Source organism: Pan paniscus, chromosome 21 (assembly GCF_029289425.2).
Source record: "Pan paniscus chromosome 21, NHGRI_mPanPan1-v2.0_pri, whole genome shotgun sequence".
Taxonomy (NCBI): Eukaryota; Metazoa; Chordata; class Mammalia; order Primates; family Hominidae; genus Pan; species Pan paniscus.
The window spans coordinates 38,735,942-38,763,895 of NC_073270.2; the positions used below are offsets into that span (position 1 = coordinate 38,735,942).

The window sequence follows — 27,954 nt, forward strand, 5'->3', positions numbered from 1 at the left end:
TCTACAGCTTCCAGAGTTGAAGAGTAGCTGAAAAATACACTATTGATGATACAGCTCAGAGGCAGGCAATGAGTAAAGATCCAGAGATATTCTGAGGTAACAAAAATAATTTTAACGCTAGTTAATGAGGAAAATTATTTCTTAGTGCTCATCAAAAACATGACTTTCCCATTCAGGTTTATTTGTAAATCAGATAGAACTACCATCTCACTTTATCAGTTCTATCCAATGTTAACATTAACACCAAGAAGAGGAAGCAGTATATGACAGAAATATATGTGTATGTGTGTATATATGTATATATATACACACATACACACATAAATTGTATACATATATGGATGGTTTACATTTCCCAGGCAGTGTTCAGAAAAACTAAAATAAGAAAGAAACAAACACAAATATAATTTTATTTTGTCTTAGGACAAATATAATTATTTTGTCTTAGGAAAATCATATATTTTACATATATATATATACACATACATATATATAATGCCTACATGCATATTAATATATATGTATGTATGTACATTCACTTTATCATATGCTACATCCGATTGATTTTTTAGATGGTAATTCAAGTTTGATCTTTGTTCTGGGCTACTGTGTTTTCTCTCAACTGTCAAGTTACATCTTATCAATACTTTAGAGAGTGGGTCAAGGCAACACGGGATGAAAAGGCAGACTTCAGGAGGCTAAAATCACTAGTGATGTAGGGGGCAATGTGGGAGTTATCAACTTCCTCTGTCTTTCCCCCAGTAGTGTTGACCATGAGAGTGGCCTAAGAGGACCACCATGTAGACTCCCTCTCACTCATAGTGGGGCAAACCAAACAGCTGGGGCTGGAAGTCCTGCAGGGAACTCAGCAACAGGGAGGCCTTTCTGGTCAGGTCTTGGCTCAAGTTTCCATCTGGAACCATGACCACCTGCATCCTGGCGGCCAGGGCTGCCTACACCTTGTTGGGCACATCTTCAAAGACAGGGCACTCCTCCACAGGAGGAGGAAGAGAGAACCTCCTGGCACAAGTCAGGAATATGGCAGGGTCGGGCTTGCTGCTCTTCACTTCGGGTCGTCTCCCAGCATGATGTGATGGAAGACTGAAGAGTTCTTGTGCCTGCTTGTCTTCACCTCGAAGGATGCAGACTTTGAGCTGGTGGCCACGGCAAAGGGGATGTTGTGTTTCCGAAGGTGGAGGATGAGTTTCTCAGCCCCCTGGCATGAGCGCTGCAGTGGGGAACACATCCCTTGGCCCGGCTTGGCTTTCTTCCAACACCTCTTCCACCAGAAGCTGCAGGACATCCACGACCACCTGCGCCACCTCCAACGCCTTCTTACCCATGACCAGGGACTTCACATCCCCGGTGTATTCCTTTTCATAGCGATCACATATGTCTTGAAACACCACTGAACAGAGCCTTTCAGTGTCCAGAAGCAGGCCATCCACGTCGAAGAGGAGGTGGGTGGTGGGCCCCAGGGGTACAGCCATAATGCCTCTGCCTTGGGCTGCATTGGGGCAACCAGGAGGTGTGCACATACCCACCAGCCCCGCACACGCACTGCAGGTTCCGGAAAAGGACTTCTAAGTGGAGCCTGCAAATCAGTGTCACTTGCTTAATGTCTTTTTTAAAAATCTAGACTGGGTGCAATGGCTCACGCCTGTAATCCCAGCACTTTGGGAGGCCGAGGCAGGCGGATCACGAGGAGATGGAGACCATCCTGACTAACATGGTGAAACCCCGTCTCTATTAAAAATACAAAAATTGGTTGGGTGTGGTGGTGCGCGCCTGTCGTCCCAGCTACTCTGGAGGCTGAGGCAGGAGAATCACTTGAACCTGGGAGGTGGAGGCTGCAGTGAACTGAGATCGCACCACCACTCCAGCCTGGGTGACAGAGCGAGACTCCATCAAAAAAAAAAAACAAAACCTTTAACTATGGGGAAAAAAAATGTATCGGGGCCTCCTATGATCAGCTGGTGCCCCAGCCCTGGAAATTATGGGGGTGGCGGCTATGTGTGTCCATATGTCTGTTGGTGTGTGTGTGTGTGTGTGTGTGTGTCAGAATGTCTGTCTCCCTGGGGTGAGGCTCTGGATGTGGGAGATTGGGGGCGTCTTTGTGAGTGGGTCTGTGTCTGGGCACATTCATGTGTGTGTGGGTGGTGTCATGTAGCCAGAGGCCTGATTAGGTCACTGCTCCCCTAGCCATGGGGCCCTGGCAGGTAAGCCCTCTCCCAGCCTAGCCCAGGCCCATGCCACAGAGGAAGGAGGGCCCATCTTGCCTCATCCCAGATGCCAGGGCCGTTCCCTTGTCCCTCACCATGAGCTCTAATCCCGTCACTAATCGTCTCCCCAGCTCTGGGACAATGGCAGCCTTGAGGGAGGCCTGGCAGGTTCAGATGCCAGGGTAATCCATGGGCTGCTGATGCCTGGCCCTGGGCGTGCCAGAGACGCCCCTCTGCCCCCAACCCACCCTTGGATGTTCCCACAGCACACTTATGGCTACCTAAATCCTTGCTGCCACCCTCTCCAGGCTCAGTGTGCTGATGGGGAAACCAAGGCACAAGCTGTTAGGGTTTGAAGGCCTGGCTTCTTGCCAGGCCTTGGGTACTGTGTGGCCTTGAACAAGCCACAACTCCTCTCTCAACCTCAGTTTACTCATCTTTACAGTAAGGAAGGGGTTGGATGCTCTGACCTCTAATCTGATGTCAACAGTCTTTGAGTGGTCAGTTCCTCCAGATTCACCCTGAGCAGAAAATGTGGGCTGAACTGGCAAGGGATCCCTACTCCATGACCCCACTCCCTGGGGAGGCAGTGATAGGAGGTCTGCTGGGCACTGCTCACCTCCCAAAATCCTCCAATCCCAGATAAGGAAGTAGAGGCCCAGAAAGATGAAGTGGCCCGCCCAAGGGCACGTGGCACATGTGGAGCTGGACTTGAACCCTATCTTCCTGAGTTCAAGTCTCTTCCTCACTCCTTCACACCACACTTAGCAGTGGAATGCAGTGTTCTCCTTTCAAGAAAGTGAGGCTCAAGGCTACAGAGTCAGAAAAGAGCAGAGGGAGGTCTTCGATTCTGGGCCCACAGCTATTGACCCTCCGGGACCTGCCAGACAGCCTCACCCTGGGAAAATGAAGCCACACAATGTTCCCCACACCTGTGTTCATACCAGTACCCACCTACCTTGCCTTCTCCCTTCTCAGCCCACTCTCAGCTCGAGTAGCATGGGGAGGCCTCCCAGGGATCTCACCACCATCTGCACCCTTGGCCCCCCTCCCTTGATGCCTTAAAGTTCATTTCTAGGATACCTGTCCTCACAGCCATACCAATTAGGTGAGGAGGGCCACCTTTAATATGAGCCCATTTTGCAGATGGGAGAACTGTGGCTCTGTGAGTTAAGTCACTCAATTGTGAGTGACAGAGCCAGAATTTGGACCCAGAAATTTTGGCTCCAGAGCCTTTACTCTAGGAACTAATGCCCAGGGGTATTTCTCCTCATCAAGTCCCTCCCCTGCTCTAATCCCTTCCTTGGCTTCCCATCACCCTCACCAGGGATATCAAAAGGGCTGCACATCATATTGCCTTGGGGGCTTGTTAAACGTCCCCCTAGGTGCTTGTCAGTGGAATCAGTGTTGCCAAAGGTGAGGCCAAGAGATATGTATTTTAATGAATCCCTTCCTGTGGGCAGGCCCAATCCCTGACCTGGCTTTGGTGCATGAGGGGATATGGGGACGCCTGGGGAGCTTATGGGTGTGTCAGAGTCCCCTGTTGGGTGGGGATCGGGAAGGAGGAGGAGAGACGAAGCAGGCCAGAAACAACTAGGTAGCATTTTCCTCTCTTCCAAGAGGCTAGGCTGGGCAGTGGTTAAGACAATGAGTGTTAGACGGTCTGGCTGGACTCCTGTGTGACATCCGGCAAGCTGCTTACCCTTGCTGAGCCTTGGCTTCTTGAGTGTAAGAAGAGGAAATAATAACAGCACTGATCTCACTGGGTCTTTGTGGTGACTAGATGTGCTCACATACAGCAGGTGCCTTGTACACGGTATGTGCTGAATAAATACTAGTGTTAGTTTTCTTTCCTCTTCCTTCAAACAAATGCCTTAAAAACACTGGGGATACCCAGCACAGATGAGGCTGTGGAGTAGCAGCATTGACCACGTGCAATGGCATAATGCTCAGGGGAACCATAGCCATAGAGAGTATGGCTAAACATGCGCATGCATGCTGTGCTCCAGCAATTCAGCTCCTTGTTATTTACCCAAAAGAAATGAAGAATAAAAACATAGGCCCAAGCTGGGTGGTGGCTCATGCCTGTATTCCCAGCACTTTGGCAGGCTGAGGTGGGAGGATCACTTGAGGTCACGAGTTCGAGACCAGCCTGGCCAACATAGTGAAACTCGGTCTCTATGAAAAATACAAAAATTAGCCAGGTGTGGTGGCAGGTGCCTGTAATCCCAGCTACTCAGGAGGCTCAGTCAGGACAATTGCTTGAGCCCAGGAGGCAGAGGTTGCAGTGAGCTGAGATCACACCACTGCACTCCAGCCTGGGTGACAGAGCAAGACTCTGTCTCAAAGAAAAAAAAAATGTCCACAAACAAGAGTGTTCATAGTAGCTTTGTTCATAATAGCCAACACCTGGAAAGCCCAGGCACCACTGGACAGGAAAATGGATAAGCAAACTGTAGGGATTCGCATAATTGAGTAGTACACAGCAAAGAAGACCCAGTCACTGCCTCACACAATGGGAGCAAGGAAGCCACGCACATAAAGCACACAGCAGTTGCACTTAGTGACCCCCAGAAGCATGCTGGACTCAGCACTGAGTTAGCGGTCAGGACAGTGGTCACCACCAGGAGGGCAGTGACTTGGAGGGGACACAAAGAGGGCTTTGAGAGGGCTCCATTTGTAAAAATTCATCACACTGTATACTTGTGATCTGTGCCCCTTTTTGTGTACATGGTTTAGATTTTAGTAAAAAGTTTATCTTTTAAAAAAGTGTGGTGTGGTTGAGTAACCTGGTCCAGGGCCTAAAGTCATCAGAATGAACATTGTAGGGTGAGGGCTTTAGAGATGATTGAGGTAAACAAGGCAAATGCCATCCTTCTTCCCCATCTTAGCAGGCAGAGGTTCAGGGCCCCACGCAGGAGACAGACCCACAGACTCACAGAACCACAGACACAGTGACAGCTTGGCATGTCACAGATTCTGAGAGAGGAAATCCCAGGGGACTGTGGGAGCTCAGAGGTGATACCTCATGCAGCTTGGGGCTCATGAAGGCTTCCTGGAGGAAGGCATGCCTGAGCTGGTGCCTTCAGAGGAATTGCCAATGAAAGCCAAAGTCTGTAAATCCATACAGTAGCTTCCAGGGCTTCATCACACATTGTTTACCACCTATCTCTCACTCCCCTCCAATCACATGGCCCCCCTGCTGTTCCTGGAACACCACCCTAGGCCTTTGTGTGGGGGTCCCTCTGGTCAGCAGTCTCTTCCCAGACAGCCATCTGACTCCTTCCCTCTTCTCCTTCTGGTCAAAAGTCACCCCTGCTTCAATATGAGGCCTTCCCTGACCACGCTATTGAAAATGGCACCCACTCCCCACACTCCTGAGCCCCTTCCCTGCTTTATTTTTGTCGTTAGCTTCCGACTTACTGTATTTTTTTTGAGATGGAGTCTCACTCTGTCGCCCAGGCTGGAGTGCAGTGAGGCAATTTTGGCTCGTTGCAAACTTCATCTCCCAGGTTCAAGTGATTTTCCTGCCTCAGCTTCCCAAGTAGCTGGGATTACAAGCATGCGCCACCAAGCCTGGCTAATTTGTGTATATATATTTATTTATTTATTTATTTATTTATTATTATTTTTTTATTTTTTTTGAGGCAGAGTCCCTCACTGTCACCCAGGCTGGAGTGTGATCTCAGCTCACTGCAAGCTCCGCCTCCTGGGTTCACGCCATTCTCCTCTCTCAGCCTCCCAAATAGCTGGGACTACAGGCTCCTGCCACCACGCCCAGCTAATTTTTGTATTTTTAGTAGAGACGGAGTTTCACCATGTTGGTCAGGTTGGTCTTGAACTCCTGACCTTGTGATCTGCCTGCCTCGGCCTCCCAAAGTGCTGGGATTACAGGCGTGAGCCACCGCGCCCAGCCCCAACTTACTGTATTATGTGCTTATTTGTCCCTTTCAGAGCTGTGCTTTCCAATATGACAGCCAATAGCCATACAAGGCGATTGCCTGAAGTGCGACAAGTCCAAATCTTGGTGTGCTGTAAGCAGATTTTGAAAACTTAGTATGAGAAAAAGAAAGTAAAGTACCCCATTCATAATTTTCTGTTGGTTATATGTTAAACGAGAATATTTTGGATTTGGTGGGGGTAAATAAACTAGACTATTATAATTAATTTCACCTGTTTCTTTTTACCTTTCAAAAAATGTGGCTACTAGAAAGTTTTAAATTGCATTGCATTTCCACTAGTCGGCTCCTTCAGGGCAGGGGAGTTTGTCTCTTTTATTTACAGCGATTTCCCCAGCATCTAGCAGACAGTGGGTGCCTCACAAATGCCTGCAGTGGAGTGAATGAATGGACGCATTTCTCGTCGCTGTCATCTGCACCAGCCTCGGAAAGGGGACAAAGCTCTGGAACTCTAGGGATACTGAGCCTTGGGAGGTGGGGGTGGAGTTGATGCCCCTCCCCCAAGTGTGCCCAGAGTCCCTGTCTCCAGGCCCATAGCCCTCTCCATGTGAGGCCTGGTGCGGGGGGAGAGTGGCGGAAGGTAGAAGACCCAGCAGCTTTAAGTCCCTTCTTTCCCTCCGTAGGCCTTCGCTGGGGAAGGGGTGGGGTAGGCAAGGTAGATTCTGTGCCATTGGAATGGCTCTTGGGGAGCCTTGGAGGGAGCCCAATAGGTGGCTGAATGGGTAGGTGGCAGGGCCCCACACCTCACCCCTGGCTCTGAGGGAGGTGGCTGCCTGTGCAGCCCCCACGCCTTCACTCCCACTCCTGGGCACCGACCCCAGTCCCCTTACTCGCCTCCAAGGAGGAAGGCTTAGCCCAGGCCGTCGGGGAAAACCGCAATTTGCTTCTGACATGACATATTGACGGGATTCTGGCGGCCGTGGCCCCTTTGTGTCCTCAGAGCCGCGTGGGCATATAAGGGCCACCCCTCAACTCGGGTGGGTGGAGGAACCGACAGGAGGCCGGGAGCCCCCACCTACCCCTTGTGGAGCTGCAGGAGCAAGGGTAAGACAGCCTGAGGCAGCCCTGCTCTTGTCTGTCCTGACGCCCAGCCGTTGACCCCACTGCCTTCTGCCCTCCCATATGAATGATGGGCACGGAAAGAACTCACCCTAGGAGGAGACTGGGGGTACCAAGAGGGTGGATGAAGAGAAAAACCATGTTACAGATCTGGGGCCCAGAGAGAGGCAAAGACTTGTATATATTCACAGCCGGAGGGGTGGGCAGGGGATCCCTGTCCATAGGATGATCCTATGGAGAGAGTCCCAGGAGTGCCCATTTTTCTCCTGGCCAGTGACATGCTGCTGAATTTCTATCCCCTGCCCCCTCAGCAGGGACCCCTTCTGACACACAACCACGCACAGAGGCCTTAGACATGGTCCCTGCCTTCATGGAGTTTACAGGGAAGAGAAATAAGGACACAAACAGATGCATAATTGCAAATGGAGATCAGCACCTTAAAGTAAATATTCTGGGTGATGTTTAGTGACAGACGGATTTCTTTAGACAAAGTGAAGGACGGAGGCCTCTCCAGGGAGGCAATGTTTATCCAGAATCTCAATGATAAGGAGTCAGCCATGCAAAGAAGCAGGGAGGAGCCTTCCTAACAAGGAACCGCATGTGCAAAGGCCCTGGGGTGGGAAGGGGCCTGGCATGTTTAAGCTCAAGGAGGTCAAAAAGGCAGGCAGGGATTTTGTGGGTAATGGCAAGAAGCCTGGGTTTCAACCCAGGGCAGCGGGGAGCCACTGAAGGGTTTAAGCAGGAGTGATGGGTGGGCATAGATGGATATGTGATTGGGTGGGCAAATATGGAACTGCTTAAAGAAAAATCCCACTCTGTGAACTTAGCAGATTAGCCATGCCCCCACCTGCCACCCCATTCCCTTTTTCAACAAGATTTGGGGTGGAGGCGGGGGAAGGAGAAAGATAAGACATGTTAAGTCTAAGTGTTGGGTGTCCCCAGTCAGCTAGACCTTCTGAAACAGCCTCATGAGCCAGTGGGAAGCAGCTGCTGGAAACAAAGCTCTCATCCTGCTGTCCTGGAGGGGGAAGCCCCTCTGTCTGCAGCTGTCACTCCAGACACCTGGCCAGGCTCACTGGGCCTCTGAGGATGAAGATTTTTATGTCAGATGGACTCAGGCTTGAATTCTGACTGTCTCTGATTAGTTCTGTGGCCTTGGTCTAGTCCCCTACCCCTTTCGGTCTCAGTTTTCCCAGCTGAGAAATGGAACCCAATGAGGGAGAGGCTTGGAAAGTGCCTTGGAGACTTGAGTGCATTGGCAGCTGCACCGTGCCACCTGCGTGTTAGCTCTGCTTACATTTGGGAGGAGAAGGCTTTCCTGGGAGTGAAGTTCAATTTGGGCTGTGCCAGGTGGGCAGGAAGGGGGAAGGCTGATAATGGGAACAGAGAGGGGAAAGGCTTGAGCAGGAGAAGGGTCTCAGAGTTCCTCCTTCTGCCCCTTATAGGCATGCAGACAGCCATGCTGGCCCTGTGGTCCCTGCTTCTGCTCTGGGGCCTGGCGACTCCATGCCAGGGGCTGCTGGAGACGGTGAGCACGCTCGCTCGGATTGACAAGGATGAACTCGGCAAAGGTGAGCCCCAGGTGGGCAGTCTGTGAGGGGGCTGCTGCAATGTCAACGACTCAATCTATATGCTTAGAGCATCTGCTTTAAGAGCAGATAAGAGCAGGTTGTGATTCTCAGCTGCTTAGAGAGCACATTCTCCTGGGAGTAGCTGTGCAGGAGTGAAAGTTTCCCTTGCAGGCTTGAATGGGCGATGAATTCCCTCTTACGGGAGGTGGACTGGGTGATATGGGCTGAGGCTGTTTGGGGACTGTGTGTGGCTCAGGGACAGGGACAGAGTGAGGTTGAAGAGGTCGAGAGGAAGGTGCTAGCTGGGCCAGTGTCTCTGCCTCACATCACTAGGGTAGGGGAACTGTACTTGGCATTTGGTACTACAGAGCCCGGTGGCCTGTGGTGACAGTCTCAGGGATAGAGTAGATTGGTCGTGAGCAGGAAATGCTTCAGAGAGGCCCCCTGGCCTGCCTCTACTTCTACAGGGCCATTCCTCCATCCTGCCCTTCCCACAGTCTGCACAGAGTCAGGCCTGGAGTGCCCAGGAGAGAAGCAGAGACCATCTCCTCCAACTTGATTGAGCCCTGGTGGCTACAAGCTCCCCCTTCTTTGCCCTCCCTTTCAGTGCTGTAGGGCAGTCCGGGATCAGGAGCCAAGTTACACTACTGACCCCAACCCAATTTGCTGTGTGACTTTGGACACGTCTCTGCCCCTCTCTGAGCCTCAGTTTTCCCACTGGTAAAATGAAGGGATTGTTATGAGATTTGCTCATTCATTCTCCAAACACTTACTGGGTACCTCCCACATGCCAGGCAGGGAGGGTGGCCACAGGCCCTGCGGTGGGAGTAAGAGGCTGTTATGGCTTAGTGGGTTCCACCATTTGAGTGTAACCTCTGGGTTAATTCCATTTTTAAAAAGAAGCCTACTCAATCTCAGAGGAAGGAGGCAGCTGCCATGGTCCTGGGGGTGAGGTTGGAGTTTCTAGTACCTTCCTACTTCCACTCTCTCTGCAGCCATCCAGAACTCACTGGTTGGGGAGCCCATTCTGCAGAATGTGCTGGGATCGGTCACAGCTGTGAACCGGGGCCTCTTGGGCTCAGGAGGGCTGCTTGGAGGAGGCGGCTTGCTGGGCCACGGAGGGGTTTTTGGCATTGTCGAGGAGCTCTCTGGGTGAGTCCCACCTGCCGCATGCCCTACAGGAAGACTTGGCTTTGCTTCCAGGAATTGAGGAGAGATTGGCTCTTTTTAATTTGTCCAATAGGCAGTGAAGGTTGTGTGGGAGGGTTGTGATCCGGGTCTAAAAATGATGACTCTACTGCATGCCTGGCAGGACAAGAACAGCAGAATGCCACTGTGGTTGAGGGTTCCAGCTCTGGGGTCAACACTAGTTACTCACTGTTTGACCTTGGGGAAGTTGCTTAGTCTCTCTGGGCTAATCTAGCTATCAGCATGGTTCCCTTTTTCACCTCCTCCAGGTGTCCGCTCAAAAGAGGTGTGCACTGATTAGCCCTTTCTTATCCCCACCATACATTTTACAGGTTTATTTTATGTCTCCTTTGCTAGATTATAAACCCCAGGAGGGGTAGGATTTTTGTCTGGCTTGTTCACTGTTGTGTCCCCGGGATCATAAATAGGGACACAGTGTATGCTCAAAAAGCTTTTTTTCCCCTTTTTTTTTGAGACACAGTCTTGCTTTGTTGCCCAGGCTGGAGTACAGTGGCATGATCTTGGCTCACTGCAACCTCCGCTTCCCGGGTTCAAGCGATTCTCCTGCCTCAGCCTCCCGAGTAGCTGGGATTACAGGTGCCCACCACCACGATGGGCTAATTTTTGTAGTTTTAGTAGAGAAGAAGTTACACCATATTGGTCAGGGTGGTCTTGAACTCCTGATCTCAGGAGATCTGCCTGCCTCGGCCTCCCGAAGTGCTGGGATTACAGGCGTGAGCTGGGGTCTGAATGTTTGTCCCTCACATAGGATTCCAGAACACTGCTAAGATAGTCTGAATGTTTGTCCCTCACATAGGATTCCAGAAGACTGCTACAATTGTCTGAGTGTTGGCCCCTCACACAGGATTCCAGAACACTGTTACCAGGTTCTGAATGTTTGTCCCTCAAATAGGATTCCAGAACACTCCTGCTGTGGTCTGAATATTTGTCCCTCACATAGGATTCCAGAACACTGCTACTAGGGTATGAATGTTTGTCCCTCACACAGGACCAAAGAACACTGCAGTTAGGGTCTGAAAGTTTGTTGCTCATATAGGATTCCAGAACACTCCTGCTGTGGTCTCAATGTTTTCCTAAACATAGGATTCCAGAACACAGCTTTTTTTTTTTTTTTCATTTAAAAAAAAAAAAAGTATTTTTGAATGAATGAATGAAGAGCATCACATTATAGCTAATATGCACTAACTCAATGAGCACCTATTCAGGGTTTTCTGTGTGTCTAGCACTGTGCATTGTAAATGAATTATCTCACTGAGCCCAGAGGTAGGACTAATATGAACTGCATTTAACAGGTGAGGAGATAGAGGCTCCTGGCAGTGAAGTGACCTGCCCAAGCTCACCCAGCTAGGGCAGGAGCGGGGAATGTGTCTGTGTGTTTCATCACAGCCCATACTGCCTGGTCAAGTCCAGTGGAACCAGTCTATGGCTGGTGGGTGAATTAGGGGAAGGTCAAACAACAGGGCCCAGGCAAGGCTGAAGCCCAGTGTATGGAGAAGAGTCACTGGACAGGAGGCAATGGGGTACTGGGAGCGGAAAGAAGGGCTGATGGGTGTTCACTTCCCTAAATGGAACATAATGTCCGGAAAGCAGGCTGGTAAATATTGATGTTGCTCGAGGTTCGCTGTGTGTCATTCTGTGGTAGGTGTTGTCAATGTCCCTATTTTACAGATGGGGAAACTGAGGCACAGCAGCACTGTGACTAGCCCAAGCCCATCCAGTCAGTTAGTGGCAGAGCTGGAGTTTGAACCATCTGCCTTTTACTGGCTGCAGTATTAGCAGCTACTCATGGGGTTGTTGCCAGGACAGTGAGTTAATCTGTGCCAAGCAGCTGAAATAGAGCCGGGCAGAGAGTAAGTGTTGGATAGATATTATTGTTATTATTAATGCAATATTTACTCTCCCTCCCCTGTGAAATCCGCTTTCTCGGTGAGGCTGGAGTCTCAGACATGAGCTTGGCATTGTTCGTGCCTTGAAGAGCTCCTCATAGGTGGTGGAGTCTGACAGCGAAGATCCCATGGGCTCAGGGCAGTGATGGAGGCAGCCCAGGCAGGGTGGGATAGGCGCTCAGAGGGCATCTGCCCGAGGCAGAAAACCAGGATGGAAGGCTTCCTGGAGGAGTGCACATGAACTGGGAGGAGTCAGCAAGCTGAAGAGGGATGCAGAATGGAAGAAGGGTCAAGGGAAGGGTGTTCCAGACAGAGGAAATGGCCTGGGCAAAGACCCAGAGGACAGAGAGTAATGACTTGTGAGGAGTCGTGTTTGAGAACCCACTCGGGTTGCATTTGTGTGAGTGTGCAGGGGTATAGCAGGGCGCAGTGTCAAGGCCAGAAACCAAACCAGGGCTGAGACTGTGGAGATGGAGTGAGGAAAAACTTTAATTCCTTGAGCCTCTAGCGGTGATGATGATAGGACATTTGTTGAGCACACACTGTACCAGGTTCTGCACTCGAATTATCTCACTTGTCTTTGCAACACTCCTGTGAGGTAGGAACTAGTATTGCCCCACTTTACAGATAAGGAAACTAGGCCCAGAGAGATGAAGTGATGGGCCAAGGGCTCGCAGCTGGCTCTGTGGGTTTGAGGTGAGATAGGGGACACCACCAAGAGCCACTCTGGGCGCCGCCTGGGCTGGGATGGTGGAGGCACTGGGGGGTGTCTGGGAGTGAGCAACTCTCTCCCTGACTCCCATCCTAGTCTGAAGATTGAGGAGCTCACGCTGCCAAAGGTGTCGCTGAAGCTGCTGCCGGGATTTGGGGTGCAGCTGAGCCTGCACACCAAAGTGGGCATGCATTGCTCTGGGTGAGTGTGTCCTGGGGACCTCTACCCTCCTGCTTCCTATCCCACCCCCTGACCTGTTGGAGACTCCTACTCTGCTGTCCCCCCACTCCCACCCCTCTGTATCCCCCATTTCCTTTCACCCTATTTCCTCCCCAAGGGACTCCCAATCCTACTGTTTCCCCCCTGGATCCTATGCCATTGCCCTTCCCCAGGGACTTCCATTTCACTCTTCCTCCAGACCCGGACCCCACCGCTCAGGCTCACCTGAGAGGGTCAGGGAAGAGGGTGCAGGGAAGTGCAAAATGGGGCAGGGAGGCAGAGGCTGAGAAGGGGGCACAGAGCCTAGGCCACTCGCAGGGCCACCCTGGTGGGCGGGGCCAAGGGTGGGAGCTGGCTGCCTGGCCACGCCCCCAGTGTCCTTTCTTGCAGCCCCCTTGGGGGCCTTCTGCAGCTGGCTGCGGAGGTGAACGTGACATCGCGGGTGGCGCTGGCCGTGAGCTCAAGGGGCACACCCATCCTTATCCTCAAGCGCTGCAGCACGCTCCTGGGCCACATCAGCCTGTTCTCAGGGTGAGTCTGCAGGTTCCAGCCTGCAACCCTGACCCGCTCAGGATCATCTCGCACCCATCTGGGCATCTCCCAGCTCTCCCTGGAGCTGCCAGCTGCGTGGGCCTGAACTCATCCTACCCCTGCTTGTCCCGCCGGTTTCAACCCACTGCACAGACCGACAGATTGAGTCCCACCACTGACAGGGACTCCGGCTTAATCCATAGCTTGTGCCACCCACTCCTGGGCAATTCCCCTAGTTTGGTTCATGGGATCCTGCCGTCCCCTCTCCCCCAGAGCGGGCCCAGGGTCAGCTGGGATCCCTCCATTTGCGGGATTTCAGCCCCTGCTCTCAGCACATGAGACCCAACTCTGCCTCTGACTTGCTGTGTAACCTCAGGGAGACCCACTCCCTATCTCCCCATTCTGGGCCCCCGTGTCCCCATCTGTATATGTGGAGCTGGATTTGATGATTCGGAAGGGGCTGTGACTTCAGTCTCTTCCCAGGGTCTGTCCAGGTGGCCCTCCCTACACCTTGCTGAATCATCACTTTTTTCTTTTTCTTTTTCTTTTTTTTTTCTGAGGCAGAGTCTCACTCTTTCACCCGGGCTGGAGTGCAGTGGTGCCATCTCGGCCTACTGCAACCTCTGCCTCCCGGGTTCATGCAATTCTTCTGCCTCAGCCTCCCAAGTAGCTGGGATTACGGGCGCCCACCACCATGCTAATTTTTGTATTTTTAATAGAGACGGGGTTTCACCATGTTGGCCAGGCTGGTCTCGAACTCCTGACCTCAAGTGATCTGCCCTCCTTGGCCTCACAAAGTGCTGGGATTACAGGTGTGAGCCACCGTGCCTGACCTCTCAATCATCACTTTCATGGGACCATGGAGGCCCAGAGGTCTCCTTGCCTAGGATCACACGCACAGATCCGGCAGGGATGGAGAGGGGCTGCGCTCTGGCTGGGTCCAAGGCCTCTGCCAGCACTCTGAGCCAGCCCACAGCTGCCTCCCACTTGTGTCTCCTCGTTCTGTGTCCACCTTCCAGGCCCAATCCCAATCCCGGCCCCTGCTCCATCTTTGTTGGGTAACTCTGAGCAGTGGGGGATCATCAGGCAGTTCTGTGTTAGCTCCCAGGAACAGGGTAACTGGGTTGCTCCTGTCTCCACGAGGGCCCTAAGAAAGGGATTCCAGGCAAGGGCTTTGGGCTCCTTAAATTCCAGTGGTTCCATCCTGCTCCTCTGGGATGGAGGGGCCCTGGGGAGGAGTGGAGCCCAGGATGGTGTTGGTGTCCTGTGTTTGGGGCTCTGTGGTTGCCATCCTGCACCCCCATGGTCTCCAAACAGACCTGAGCCTGTCTACATGCACTTATCCTCAGGCCATCATTCATTCATTCATTCATTCATCTAACAAATACTTGTTGAACCCCCACTCTGGGGGCTCAATAACAACCATTGTCCTAGGCCTAAATGTCTCTTGTCTACAACTGTTGGAGGGACAAAGGAGACAGACATTTGTCAAGCACAGATTTTACACCAGCCACATACACACTCCCATGTAACCCGGGCAGCAGCAGCTCTCTAAGATGGGCATTGTACAGTTGGGGAAAATGAAACCATCCCCTGGGTCCCCTCGGGAGGAGGAGCCAGGATTTAACTCAGGTCTCCAAAGCCGCAGTCAACACCACCCCCAAGAGAAGGGACAGGAGAAATCCAGAGCCCCTAGTGTCCGCCCGACCCTGTCATCTGGGTTGAACCGTCCACCTGGCAGCCGCACCCACATGTGTCTCCCTCTGCTCAGGCTGCTGCCCACACCACTCTTTGGGGTCGTGGAACAGATGCTCTTCAAGGTGCTTCCGGGACTGGTGAGTGTGCGGGCCGTGTGCCAGCATGCCCTCTCCCAGGACTGGGCCTCTTTCCCCCTCTGGTTTTGGGTGAAGTTTGGCGCCAGGCAGGATTAGGCTGTACTTCCCTTCCACACCCACCTGGTAATCCCATCCGGGCCTGCTGACCGGCCTTCCTGGTGCGCCTGCTAGTCTGGGGGTGGATGACACGATCCTTTCGGCCTGGGTCCCCTGCTCCCAAATCGTAGGCTCCTTCTTACCCCTGCTCTGTTTCTGCCATTTGTATTAGTACCGACTTTATGTTTTTCTTTAAATTAGCGTGAAATGAAAATTGGATCACTTGGTGATTTTAAACTGAGCCCTGTGCTTGGCAATCATGTCTAGAAAAACACATGTACCTTTATTCATACATCACAATTAAACATATTAAGATTAAAGGATGCCTGTCCATGGCCTGCCCCAGAACATCCTGGCTTCCGCACTCAAGAGAGCTGGTCTGGCCCAAACCCCATATCACCGAGGAAGAGGGGAGGGCCACATAGGCAGCAAAGGGCAGTCAGGCCTCCTGACCGCACGGCCTAGCTGGCTCTCCCTGTGCATTCTTGCGAACGCTGCTGGGGGCAGCAGAAGAATGGGAGCCTAGGGTTGGCAAAACTGCCCTGGGCTTGAGGAAGCCAGTTTGGAAAAGAAGCTTAGCAGGAGGAGGGGCCCCTAAGCAAGACCATGTCAGGCAGGTTTCCACCAGGGCATGAAGGTGCATTTCAACGGGAGCCCCTAACTTAGTCTCTGGGGCAATTGGCCAGCAGCTAGGTTTTGTGTGATACAAAGAGGTTTTGAAAATGAGCATTCATTGCCAACATTCAGCATTGAAGATTTCTCGTAACAGTCCAGATTTCTGGCTTCTGTTGTGCAATCAGCCATCCTGGCTGCCTGATACCTCCCTCCTGTAAGTGGGAAGTACCTCTGGTACCTCCCATCTGGTGCTCAGAGGGTTTGCTTTCTCCATCCCCAGCAGAGCCCCTCTGGTCTCCTCTCATTTCTGTGACTTGCCTGACCCCAGAAATCCTGGAGTTTGGGGCCCCCACTTGACGTGTGACAGCCCTCTTTTGTCTCTCTGAATACAGCTGTGACCTTGGACAGGCCACCTTCTTCTCTGGCCTCAGCTGGAGGATGAAGGGGCTGGACTGCATCCTCTCTGAGGCTCCCACTCCAGTGGGCTATGGGACTCAGGTTCTGTGATTCCCAGACTTGGATTCTGAAAGTTGAACCACTTGCTCCCTATTCTCCTAGCACAGGGGTTAGGAATGAACACGTGGTGATATGCAGAATGGACACTCCAGATCCAGGCCTGACTCTCTGGGTGGAGGAGAGGAGGTGCCCCTCTGTGGGGTCTTGATCCTAGGCTTCCCAGTGCCCACGTAGAATGGCAGGGGATGGCCTGTGACTTTATGGGGAACCAAAGCCGCTTTTGCCTCCTCAGGTAAAGGCCTTGTCCGCATGCCCAAACCAGCCCCTGAAATGTGTCTCCCATGGTCCCCCAGCCACCTTTAAGGGTTTTCTAATGGGGCTCTTGTAACCAAGGGAAGACAGCTTGGGGGCCACCCAACCCTCTGACACCTCAAGCCCCAGCCCCTTCCCTGCCTCCCACCTGTGTGTCTTCTGTCTGTCTCTGCCTTCCGCCTTGCCTTGGTCCCCAGCACCACATAGCAGCAGATAGCAAAGCATCTAAAGAACATGCAGCTGTCCTCGCAGTGAGCTCTTCTTTGCCCTGTAACATGTGTCTCCCTGACACAGCTGTGCCCCGTGGTGGACAGTGTGCTGGGTGTGGTGAATGAGCTCCTGGGGGCTGTGCTGGGTAAGTCAGGGCTCAATGCCCTCCTCTTTGCCCCTTCTACCCGTCTCTGTATGACCCCAATGGGGTAGGGTACGAAGGGGAGCCAGAAGCGGCAGGATCTCGGGGTCCTTTAGTTCCTCCTCACACTGACAGGCTGCCCCTTTGAGGAGCCTCATGGAGGAGGCCTGGGCTGAGGCCGCCTAGCAGGGCATGCAGACCCAGAACCATCAGTTCTCTCTATGTTGGGTGCTGCAGACCAACACTTACTGAGCACCTAGTGTGCGCTTGGCACTGTCAGAAACAGGGGGAAGATATAATGATTACCTAGTCAGACTAGATGACCGAGGCCCAGAGAGCTCAAGTAAGGAACCCAAGGCCCCGCAGCCACAGCAGACCCCAGTCTCTCTGTGCCTTATGGAGACACAAGTGCCTTCTGTGTTCACAAAATGGGTTTGGGAAAATATTAAAAGGCACAACCAGGAAAAGAATAGAAAACTTGGGGCCGGTATGTCTCTATGGGTGGTGTTATGTAAGAGAGGCAGGGTAGCAGTGTGTTAGTGGCATCAACTCTGGAAAACAGGAATCCTGGTTTTGAACACCGTGACTGTGTGGCCTTGGCCTGGTGACTTCCCCTGTCTAAGCCTCAATTTCCACATCTGTAAAATGGGGATGACAGTAGCAGCCAAGTGAATGCTTAGTAGAGTGCTAGGCATTCAGCAGACACTCAATAAATGGAAATAGGGGCTATTATGATTGGGAACTGGGCTTATAGGGTCGTTCTCGCCCCCACTTTCCCACGCAGGCCTGGTGTCCCTTGGGGCTCTTGGGTCCATGGAATTCTCTCTGGCCACATTGCCTCTCATCTCCAACCAGTACATAGAACTGGACATCAACGTGAGTAACCAGAGGGGCCTCTCCTCCTGCTGGGGGTGGCTAGATAGGGGATGCCGGATCAAGGCAGGTGGGTGAGCACCTTAAGACCCTCCTCGGCCCTGTTTCCTGCCCCTGCAGCCTATCGTGAAGAGTGTAGCTGGTGACATCATTGACTTCCCCAAGTCCCGTGCCCCAGCCAAGGTGCCCCCCAAGAAGGACCACACATCCCAGGTGATGGTGCCACTGTACCTCTTCAACACCATGTTTGGACTCCTGCAGACCAACGGCGCCCTCGACATGGACATCACCCCTGAGCTGGTGAGTGTGGTGCCCGGGGGATGGGGATGGGGGCTCCTTGCCCTGCTGTGCCTTGGCATTACTAGTGTTGACCTAGGCCCTGATCAGCCTTGCTGAGCCCTCCTCTCTATAATAAAAGGGAGTTGAACAAGTTTAGAGTGTGTACACTGCTGTTCTCCACTCCTGTACTTAGGGGAGACATTGCTAATCGATCGTGGTCCTCTACCTGGTTAAACCTGACTGGGACTTCTGAATCCTTCTCAACTTGGCACTCCAGGAGGTCACTTTCAATTGGTCAGGACTGGCATGTGGAATGAAGCCCACTTTCCATCCCTGTATCAGATGAGCCTTTCTAGAGTCTAAGCACTAAAGTGTGAACCACTAAAATTTCCACTGCTTTCTCAAGAGCAGATTTGAGTGGGAGAAAAGAAAACTAGGCAGGGTGGCTCATGCCTGTAATCCCAGTACTTTGGGAGGCTGATGTGGGAGGATCTCTTGAGCCCAGGAGACACCCCATCTCTACAAAAAATACAAATATTAGCCAGGCATGGTGGTGCATGCCTGTGGTCCCAGTTACTTGGGAGGCTGAGGTGGAAGGATCATGTGAGCCTGGGAGGTCAAGGCTGAAGTGAGCTGTGATTATGCCACTGCACTCCAGTGTGGGCCACAGAATGAGACCTTGTCTCAGAAAAAGAGAAAGAAGGAAGGAAGGAAGGAAGGAAGGAAGGAAGGAAGGAAGGAAGGAAGGAAGGAAGGAAGGAAGGAGAGAAAGAAAAGAAAAAGAAAGAAAGAGAGAGAAAAGAAGGAAGGAAGGAAGGAAAGAAGGAAGGAAGGAAGGAAGAAAACTAGGGTTGGATTGTACCAAGAGTTACCCAAACATTTGTTCTGAAGCTTCTAGTACCTCCCAACTTCCATTCTGTCCATTCTGGCCCCTCTGACATCCTGGAAAGCCCAGACCCCAGAAGCCCCACCCAGAGGCATTTATTTTGGTCTCAGCCTGGGCTCCCCACCTGTAGCTCAGGCCCAAGGAAACAGGGGTTGGTCACTCACTTCTTGCAAGTGGGGTCCAGACAGCACTCTGAAGGCCTCTGGGAGGCTGGAACAGGACCCTGAGCTGGGGAGAGGGTGTCTTCCAGCTGGGGGATGGGGGCAGTCATAGCCAGGCAGAGACTCTGCGTGTAAGAACGTGCATGTCTGAGTGGCCTGCGGATGTGGGTGTGTGTATAGGAGCATTGAGTGTTTGCATATGAGCATCGTGGCAAGAGAGAGGAATGTCAGAGGCCTCGTCCTGGTGCTGCATGTATGCTTATCCTGTGTGAACAGGGCTGTTCTGAGAAGTGGGCATATGTAGTTCGGTTGGAGGGGGGGTGTCTCAAACATCAGGGCCCCCGGAGGCTGGGCCATCAATTAGCAGCCTGATGGGACTATAGTGAACTGGAGACCCTGTGCCCCATTTCTCAGGCAGTTGCCACTCAGCTGCCACAAGGGGAGGGGGTGCAGGCTCAGTGTGACCAGATTTTCCAACTCTTTAGCCAGAAACTGAAAAATTTACATATGACTTCCTGATTTATAAATACTAGAAATAAATTCATAGTTTTTGAAAATACTATTTGGGTAAAAGGCAAAAAGATCTGGGGTCAGATCCCTGGGCCTTTAGATCGTGAGCCTTGGCAGAGTAAAAGGTTTTGAAGTTAGCCTGCCCAGGTTCAAATCCTGGTGTCACCACTTACCAATTGTGTGACCCTTGGCAACAGCCTCAGTGTCTCCATCTGTTAAATGAGGGCAATGGTAGCACCCACCTCTTTGAGCTGTTGTAAAGGTGAAATGAGCAAAGGCGTGCAGAGCCCCTAGCATCTGCCTGGCATGCAGTAAGTGCTCAGTAATCGCTAGCTGATAGAACAAACTTGAGTGTTTGTAGTGATATATGTATGAAATTGGCAGGGTAGGGGGAAGAGTGGTGAACGAAACTGCTCTGAGTGTGCTGAGGGATTCCTGTTCTGTCTCTGTGCTCACCAACCCTCTCTCCCATTGGGGGTCCAGGTTCCCAGCGATGTCCCACTGACAACTACAGACCTGGCAGCTTTGCTCCCTGAGGTGAGTGACGCTCTCATGGGTTTTGATCATTGTAGCTCTTTCCTGATGACCATGAATGGAGTCCAGAATCTTTCTCAATACAGCTCTCCAGGCAACTGCAATTCAACAGTTGAGTCCAAATTCACACTAAAGTGTGAATGACTAACACGGCATCCTTTCCTGATAGCAGATTTTGCTTAGAGAGTAAAGGATTAGGGCTTGACTGCCCCAGAAATCAACTGGGCATTTATCCTATGGAAATTGTTTCTGTAGCACACAAGGACAAAAGTCTTTTCAGGTTACTGAGCTCCCTTCTACCAACTGGCTTACTTCATCCTGACCTTAGTCTTCAATGTCCCCAGAGAAAAGACTAGGGCACTTGTCTTGGAGAGGAAAGAAAAGGGAGAGTGTCAGGTAGGTCTCACTAGTGGACATAAGTACATGACTTCCAGGCCAGGCCTCAGCTTTCCCATCCTTCAACTGGGGCTGGACCAGCTGCTTTCCAGCTGTGAGAACTGGAATTCGTACTGAAGTTAAAATGTCTACTACAAGGTCCTTATGTAACAGCAGGTTCTGAAAGAGGTTGGAAAGAGGCCTAGGGGGCCTGGGCTCTCACCAGAGAGGATGGAAATGAAAGCTGGGTTTGGGGGCACAGAGGACAAACTCTGTGAGTTCTTGAAGTTGGTGATTCAAAGCAGTCTGGATGAATGAGGTCGGGGCCTCAGCTTTCCAGAGTCCCTTGGCTAAAGGGCATAGGAGCCTCATGGAAGGGATGCGATTGGAGTCAGACATTCAGAAGAACCTCCAGAGAGTAGGAGTGGAGAGGGACATGGGGCAAGTGGAGTTGGCTGGGGCAGGGGTATCCAGAAGCAGCAAGCTGGGCCTGCCCCTCCAGCATGGGGAAGCTGGGCTTGTCTCTGGAGGCTGAATCCTTTGGTCTCCATTTGCTGGCCTCGCAGCTTTAGAGCCCCATGTGGCTTCAGATTCTGTGGCATGTGAGGGTGGAATCAGGTGATTCCTGGTCCTGATGATCCTGCCCCTTAGGGATTCTGGGCTTGAGGAAACCTAGACTCAAATTCCAGCAGGCAAGGGACATGCTTATGTGTTCCAAGCTTCTGTGGTTCTGTAATTTCCTTAGTCTCATGACGTTGCAATTATGAGACTCAGAATTTCCTGATTGTGTGCCTCATTTAGGCAGTCAGCGTATATCCACTGAGCACCTACTGTGTAACAGGCCCTGCAATGGAACAAGGGCATACCTGCAGCTGGGGCTGCACAAAGGGCAAAAGATGAAAGGAGGGAAAAGCTTGTGCGCTCAAGGGGTTGCCATTCTGCTGGAGGTGACAGACATTGCACAAATAAACAGAAACAGAGACAGTGTTAGAAGGTGGAAGAGCATGGAGTGGGAAGGTGGCTTAGGAGTGCTGGCTGGTGCTTTTAGACATGGTGCTTTGCAAGGCCTCAGTGAGGAGGTAACATTTGAGTGAAGGAGGTGAGTGAGGGAACTTTGCAGTTCTCTGGGAAGATATTTCCAGGCAGAGGGAGCAGCAAGTACAAAGGCCCTGGCGCCTGCTGGGAGCATCCCTGGCAGCTGGAGGAGCAGCCACGTGGCCGGTGAGTCTGGAGGGAGAACGCAGGGCAGCAGCGGGAGGAGAGCAGGTGAAGTGGAGAGGCGGGCAGGGGATGGAGGACACAGAGCCTATGGCCTCGGGGAGGATTCTGACTCTGCTTGAGACAGGAAGTCTGATTTGGCAGTCCTGCAGGTCGGTGTCTCCACACCTGAGTGTCAGCCTCATGGGGGCTGAGCCCAGGCCTGTGTCTTTCAGGCTGTAACCTCGTTGCCCAGCACATTGCCCGGTGCCTGGTAGGTGCTTAGTGAGTGTTTGCTGACTGACTGACTGATTGTAGTCCTGGGGCATCTAAGTTATGCCCCTGCATTTCTCCAGGCCCTGGGGAAGCTGCCCCTGCACCAGCAACTCCTACTGTTCCTGCGGGTGAGGGAAGCTCCCACGGTCACACTCCACAACAAGAAGGCCTTGGTCTCCCTCCCAGCCAACATCCATGTGCTGTTCTATGTCCCTAAGGGGACCCCTGAATCCCTCTTCGAGCTGAACTCGGTGAGTGGTCAACGGGTGGCTGGGGGCCCGGCTTTGGGGTTCCAAATGGGGGTGACTATCTCCAGGACTGTGGAGGTACCGTCCCCCTGATTTCAGGGTGGGAGCCCCACATAGTCCAGCACAGGAAGCCCCCCGCCCCACAACCACTGTCATCATCTGGGCTGAGACCCAAGCCTCTGCCTCAGTTCCTGCCTGCTCCCTCCTGTCATGTCTGCCTGGGCCTGTTCGGGCTGCCCACACTGCTTCTTGGGGATCTCAGACGTTGCTCCCCATCTCCCCAGCCTCTCTGCCCAGCTACCTCCCTAGCTATCTCCCTGACGACCCTCCAGCTTCCTCTGACCCTCCCGCTCCAGTCAGCTTCCTCCACCCCACCTCTGCACACATCTGGACCGAGGCAGGCCCCTCCCCCGATCCTCCACCTTGGCTCCCCATGGCCAAACACCTGAGCCTGACATTCATTGTCCTCCTGCCCCATCCTTGCCTTGCCTGTCCTTGTCCCCTAAGCCTCAGCTACTCAGGTCTACCAGGTCCTCCCTCCCTGGCTTGTCTGTGCTAGGTCCACCACCTGGAGTACCATTTTCCCCTTCCTTCCACTAACTCCTCATCTTTCAAGATTCAACTGTTACCTCACTGGAAAGGCCTTCCCTCACCGCACAGCAGGCATGCTTGAGGGGCTCTCCAAGCTCCTGCAGCCCCAGAGCTTCCTCTCCTACATTACCAATTGCCCTCAATTTTAATACTGTGGTTCTCTGCTGTTCAAGAAAACAGCAAAACCTTCAAATTACCTTCTCAGGGCTCAGCACAGACCCTGACACACAGTAGGGCCTCAGTAAGGGTTAGTGGACGGAACAGATGGATGGAGGCAGACCCGTCCTCAAGCTCCTTCTGCCGATTGGGGGTGACCTCTGCCTGCTTTGCCCATGCAGGTCATGACTGTGCGTGCCCAGCTGGCTCCCTCGGCTACCAAGCTGCACATCTCCCTGTCCCTGGAACGGTAACTTGGGATCCTGGGGACAGGATCTTGTTCTTGTCTTTAGGAACAAGAATTAGGGGCTGACAGGATCCGCCTCCCGTTTCTTGAGCATCAACGCAATTCCAGGTGTTTTTCCAGCATCCTCCTTGCCTTCAGGACCCGCCAGGGAGGAGACAGTGTTAGTCCATGTTATAGACAAGGAATCGGGGGCTCAGAGCAGCAGGCTCAAGAGTGGGCTTCTTCCACGGCACCCTTTTGCTGCTGAAAACCTGCCTCTGAGAGATAAACCTGCTGCCAGGATGTGGAGTCCAAACTCCTGAGTTATCAGCCCCAGAGGCTAACCAAGAGACAACCGGCCTTGAGTGTCAGGAAATGTGTTGTTATTTATGGGGACTTGTTAACTTGTTACTTCTCTATTCTCCTCACCCCTGTGGTAACTAGGCATCCATCAAGATAATCATAATGACCAGAATGATGGTGTTGGTGACAGTCCTTCATCTACATGCACAGTACTTTACAGTTTGCAAAGCACCATCTACATGCACAGTACTTTACAGTTTGCAAAGCACCGTGCTGGCCCAGGCTCACACGGCAGGCCGTCCCTAGAGCAGGTGTGCAGTCTGGGCCTCAGTGCTGTCACCATGGCGGGGCCCCGGCCTGTCTGTCCCTCCCCTGGCAGTAGAGACTTTCCTGGAGATTGCTGGGACCTGACGTCCTACGCCACAGGCACCCAGTGCTCCTCTGACTCCGTCTTAGCACCCCCACAGGCTCCTCAGGCCACTGCTGGCACCTGCCTTCCATTGTTGCCCCATTGCCGACTTTGATGGAGGGCCTCGCCTGCTGCCTGGGTGCACCTCCACTTCCTGATGGCAGTTCACGCCTCAGTCTTTTAGGAGGTAGAGATGCGTGCCCAGGCTCTGGCCCTGAATCTGCACTTGGGCCAGATATGATCCATCAGTGAGTTGCTGCCTTGAGTGAGCACCTGCTGTATGCAAGGCACTCTGTGTCCAGTGCTCAGTCTGGGGGAGGGTCACTCCTCTGAATGGTTCAGCCACCTGCCCAGGGTCAAATAGCTGGGAGTCAGACAAAGGCGCCAAGGCCAAAGGTGGTGGTCATGATGCCTCAGAAGGGAGGTTAGGTCCCTTTGGGTCCATTTTACAGGTAGGAAAACTGAGTCTCTGAGTCAAGGCTGGATAGAGGCAGAGTGTTGGGCCAGTAACCCTGTTTCCTGATGCTGAGAGCTATGGTGGGGCAGGCTGGGGGTGGGACAGGGGTGGTTGGGGGTAGCAGGGGCCCCAGCATCTCTCTTCTCTCCACCAGGCTCAGTGTCAAGGTGGCCTCCTCCTTTACCCATGCCTTTGACGTAAGTTCCTGGGAGCGTGAGGGGCTTGGCGGTGATGACAGTCTTCAGGTGTGGCATGGAAAGGGGGTGGCCATGAGTCATGGGCCATATGGCTGAGCTGACCTCAGGACTGGGCTCCGCCCCAATTAAGCCAGAGTGGGCAAATATCAGGGTGGGTGTGTGTGAGAGAGAGCAGGGGGTGTGGGCAGTAGGGAGAGAGAGAGAAACAGTGATCATCTTAGGAAAGTGAATCTCATGATCTTCCACGGTCTTGGAACCTCACAAAGTTGTGGACATCTAGAACCTCACAAGGGTCCATCATTCTGGAACTTCTCCCAAGTAATAAATTTCCCGAACTCAGCAAGTTCCATTTCAGAGCTCACAGAGCCCCGAGGTTCCTGCTTCTTACAGAGTTCTGAGGTTCTGGAATCTCACCATGGGCTCAGGTTCTAGAACATTCTCAGAGTCCCTAAACTGACAGGAATCTAAGGTCAGACCCCATAGACTGGAGCTGGGCACATTTCCTTCCCTCTTTCTTAGGCACTGCCCACCTCCAGCCCCAACAGAGTCTTACAGGAAGGCACTTCTTCCAAGCTCATGGGGCCTGGGGTAAAGCCAGCCTAAATCACAGAATCTCTTTCGGGGTCACTGGTGGACAGCCCAGGCCACCCCCAAGTGCCCTGTGCCTGCCAGGAGCTGTGTCCTCAGGCTTGGGGGAGGCTGAGGCAGCTGGGCCCCTGGGTTTCTCTCCCTGGGAAGGGGATGCTGCTGCCTGTAAAGCCACACCCCAGAGCACCACCCCCACCACCCTGTGTGTTCTGTTGCAGGGATCGCGTTTAGAAGAATGGCTCAGCCATGTGGTCCGGGCAGTGTATGCACCAAAGCTTAACGGTATGGCAGGTTTTGCTCTCTTGGACACATGGAGTGTCTGAATTTGGGATTGTCTAGTCTGTTGCCTCTCTTTATGGTTCTGATGGGGACACTGAGGCCAGAGAGAGAGGTTGATCCTCATTCGCAAGATGCAGAAACTGAGGCACCAATTTTTCCATTTAAATGACATTGATTAGCACCTACATCTTGCCAGCCTATGGACTTCAAGCGCTGATCTGACCTCAGTCCTGGCTTAAGCTCCCACAGTCTAGTAGGAAATAATCGTATAAACAAATGATTAGAATATAGATGACCCAGAGTGTGTAAGGGATTGATGAAGCCTTTAGGAGGCTTGACACGGGGGCACCACTGACACAATACAGAATAGGGACATTTTTGTTTGGGTGTAGGAGGATGAGTAGGAGTTTGCCAATAAGAAGCTGATTCTGTGAGAAGAGAACTGGCTGGCTAGTGAAAGTGATGGAATAGGGTCAGCAGGGTCCGAGGGTCCCTAGGGTCCAAGAGCTCCTCACCAATGTACCTTCGTTTTCAACGATTCTCTTTTCACAGTGGCCCTGGATGTTGGAATTCCCCTGCCTAAGGTTCTTAATATCAATTTTTCCAATTCAGTTCTGGAGATCATAGAGGTGAGCCTTCTCTGCAGATATGGCCCAGATGGGCCTTAAGCTTGTCTCTGGAAAGCTCTGCTTGAAGCTAATGAGGGGAATGCTTTGCTTCATCCTCTTGTCTGTCCCTGACCCATTTTCTAAATTTCTCAGTGAGTTACAAATTACCTAACTTAGGAATGGCAAATATATGACATGTGTGCTACCACTCCTCCATTTCTTGCCCATGGCAGACATCATCAATCAATCATGGAGTTCTTTCCCATTGGATGCAGAGACATGTCTGGCCTCTAGAATGGAACCTAAGATTCACTCACAGAATCACAGTTCCCCTGGTCCAACAGCAACAAATACATATGCCATCTCTCCCTTATCTTGTGTCTGCAGCAGATATGACCAATGGATCATGACCCTTTTTCTTGTGGAATATTGATATGGCCTCACAATCCTTTTCAAACCAGCCCAACTTTGGGTGGTGGAATAGCTCTAGGAGGTGGGCAGAGCAGAGAGTTCTGTACCCATTTCTCAGATGAAGACTAAAGCTGAAGTAGGTCAGATTTCTGGCCCAAGTTCACACAGTAAATTAATAGCAGAAATGGCAGTTGAACTTGAGTCTATTAAGTCCTCAAGTCAGAGCCTGTCCCACACTGGATGTCATTTTTTCATCATTCATTTATTCATTTAATGAGTGCCTGCTGTATTCCAGGTACAGGGCCAATCCCAGGGCAGGGGAGTAAAGATGGCTGCAGGGATGGGGCATTGCAGAGACTCAGGGGTGTAACCACGAGTGGTTGTTCCTTACAGAATGCTGTTGTGCTGACCGTGGCATCCTGAGGCTGAGACATGGCCACCAGCCTTCCCTGTTGACTACTAGAGACCACCTGTCTACTCTGCCTCAATTTCCCTCCCAGTCTCTAGCTGATGTTGGTGACAGTAAAAATGCCCTCTGGCCCTGAAGCTCTACTCCAAGTTTGGGGTAGGAACTGCCTGGCTAATCATAGAACTGCCTCAGAGAGAGCTCTGGGGTCTCAGTAGCAAACCCTGAGCTTTCAATAAATGACTCCTGTATCTGGGTATCTCCTGGCTGGTTTATTCCCCAGTCACATAGGACTTGACTTGGCCTTTGCCTCCAGTGCCCTCCTTAGCTCCAGGTAGGAGCTTCTGGGAGGTGAGGGGACTCAGGGCCTTGTCATTGTAGCTTTGAGTCCCAAACTGACCTTGTTGGCCTGGGCAGCCTCTGTGTCCTGTTCTGCCTTCCTCTCTGTCCCTGCCCCCCTTGCCTCCAGCTCTTTCTCTCTTTCTCTAAATACTTCTACTTTTCCCTCTCTCTCTGAGTCTGCGTTTTTCTCTGTTTCTGACTTTGGGATGCTTATCAGAAGTGACATCTGAGCTGAATTTTGAAGGGAGAATAGGAGCTTTCCAGGAAACAAAGGCACTAGCACCCCAGGAAGCAAGGATGAGTGAGACTTGTTCTTGCCCTGTGGTGTGGGGGGTTCCTATTGGCTGCACATCCGACATGGACACAGCTCAGAACAGAGCTGTGTCAAACGCTCTTGGTGCAGATGGGGAGACTGAAGCCAGAGCAGGGCTTGGCTCGCCCTGGTCCACACAGCGGCAGAGTTGGGATGAGAGACTAGGTGTCCTGCCTCTAGGTCCTGGGCTTCTCCCCACTGCTTACGATGGGCACCTTTGGTGAAAAATGTCCCCAAGTTGGCACTTACAGATGGCCTGAGTGAAGAAGTGCCAACCAAGTTTTGATAACTGGCT

At 52.2% G+C, this 27,954-nt stretch overlaps 1 protein-coding gene and 1 pseudogene across 1 annotated transcript; one reads left to right on the forward strand and one right to left on the reverse strand.

Annotated features, from left to right (window-relative positions):
- Positions 1-812: 812 nt before the first annotated feature.
- LOC100968803 (pseudouridine-5'-phosphatase-like) lies at positions 813-1,490 on the reverse strand (annotated as a pseudogene).
- A 7,197-nt stretch (positions 1,491-8,687) lies between these two features.
- Positions 8,688-27,262, forward strand: BPIFB3 (BPI fold containing family B member 3). The gene is made up of 15 exons (XM_003814729.6): positions 8,688-8,811; positions 9,807-9,963; positions 12,715-12,819; positions 13,228-13,368; positions 15,140-15,203; positions 16,977-17,037; positions 17,819-17,910; positions 18,028-18,207; positions 20,227-20,280; positions 22,206-22,376; positions 23,303-23,370; positions 24,670-24,712; positions 25,519-25,582; positions 26,132-26,208; positions 26,992-27,262. Exons 1-15 carry the CDS (start codon positions 8,688-8,690, stop codon positions 27,019-27,021), a joined length of 1,431 nt encoding a protein of 476 aa, XP_003814777.1. The 3' UTR covers positions 27,022-27,262.
- The last annotated feature ends 692 nt before the right edge of the window (positions 27,263-27,954 follow it).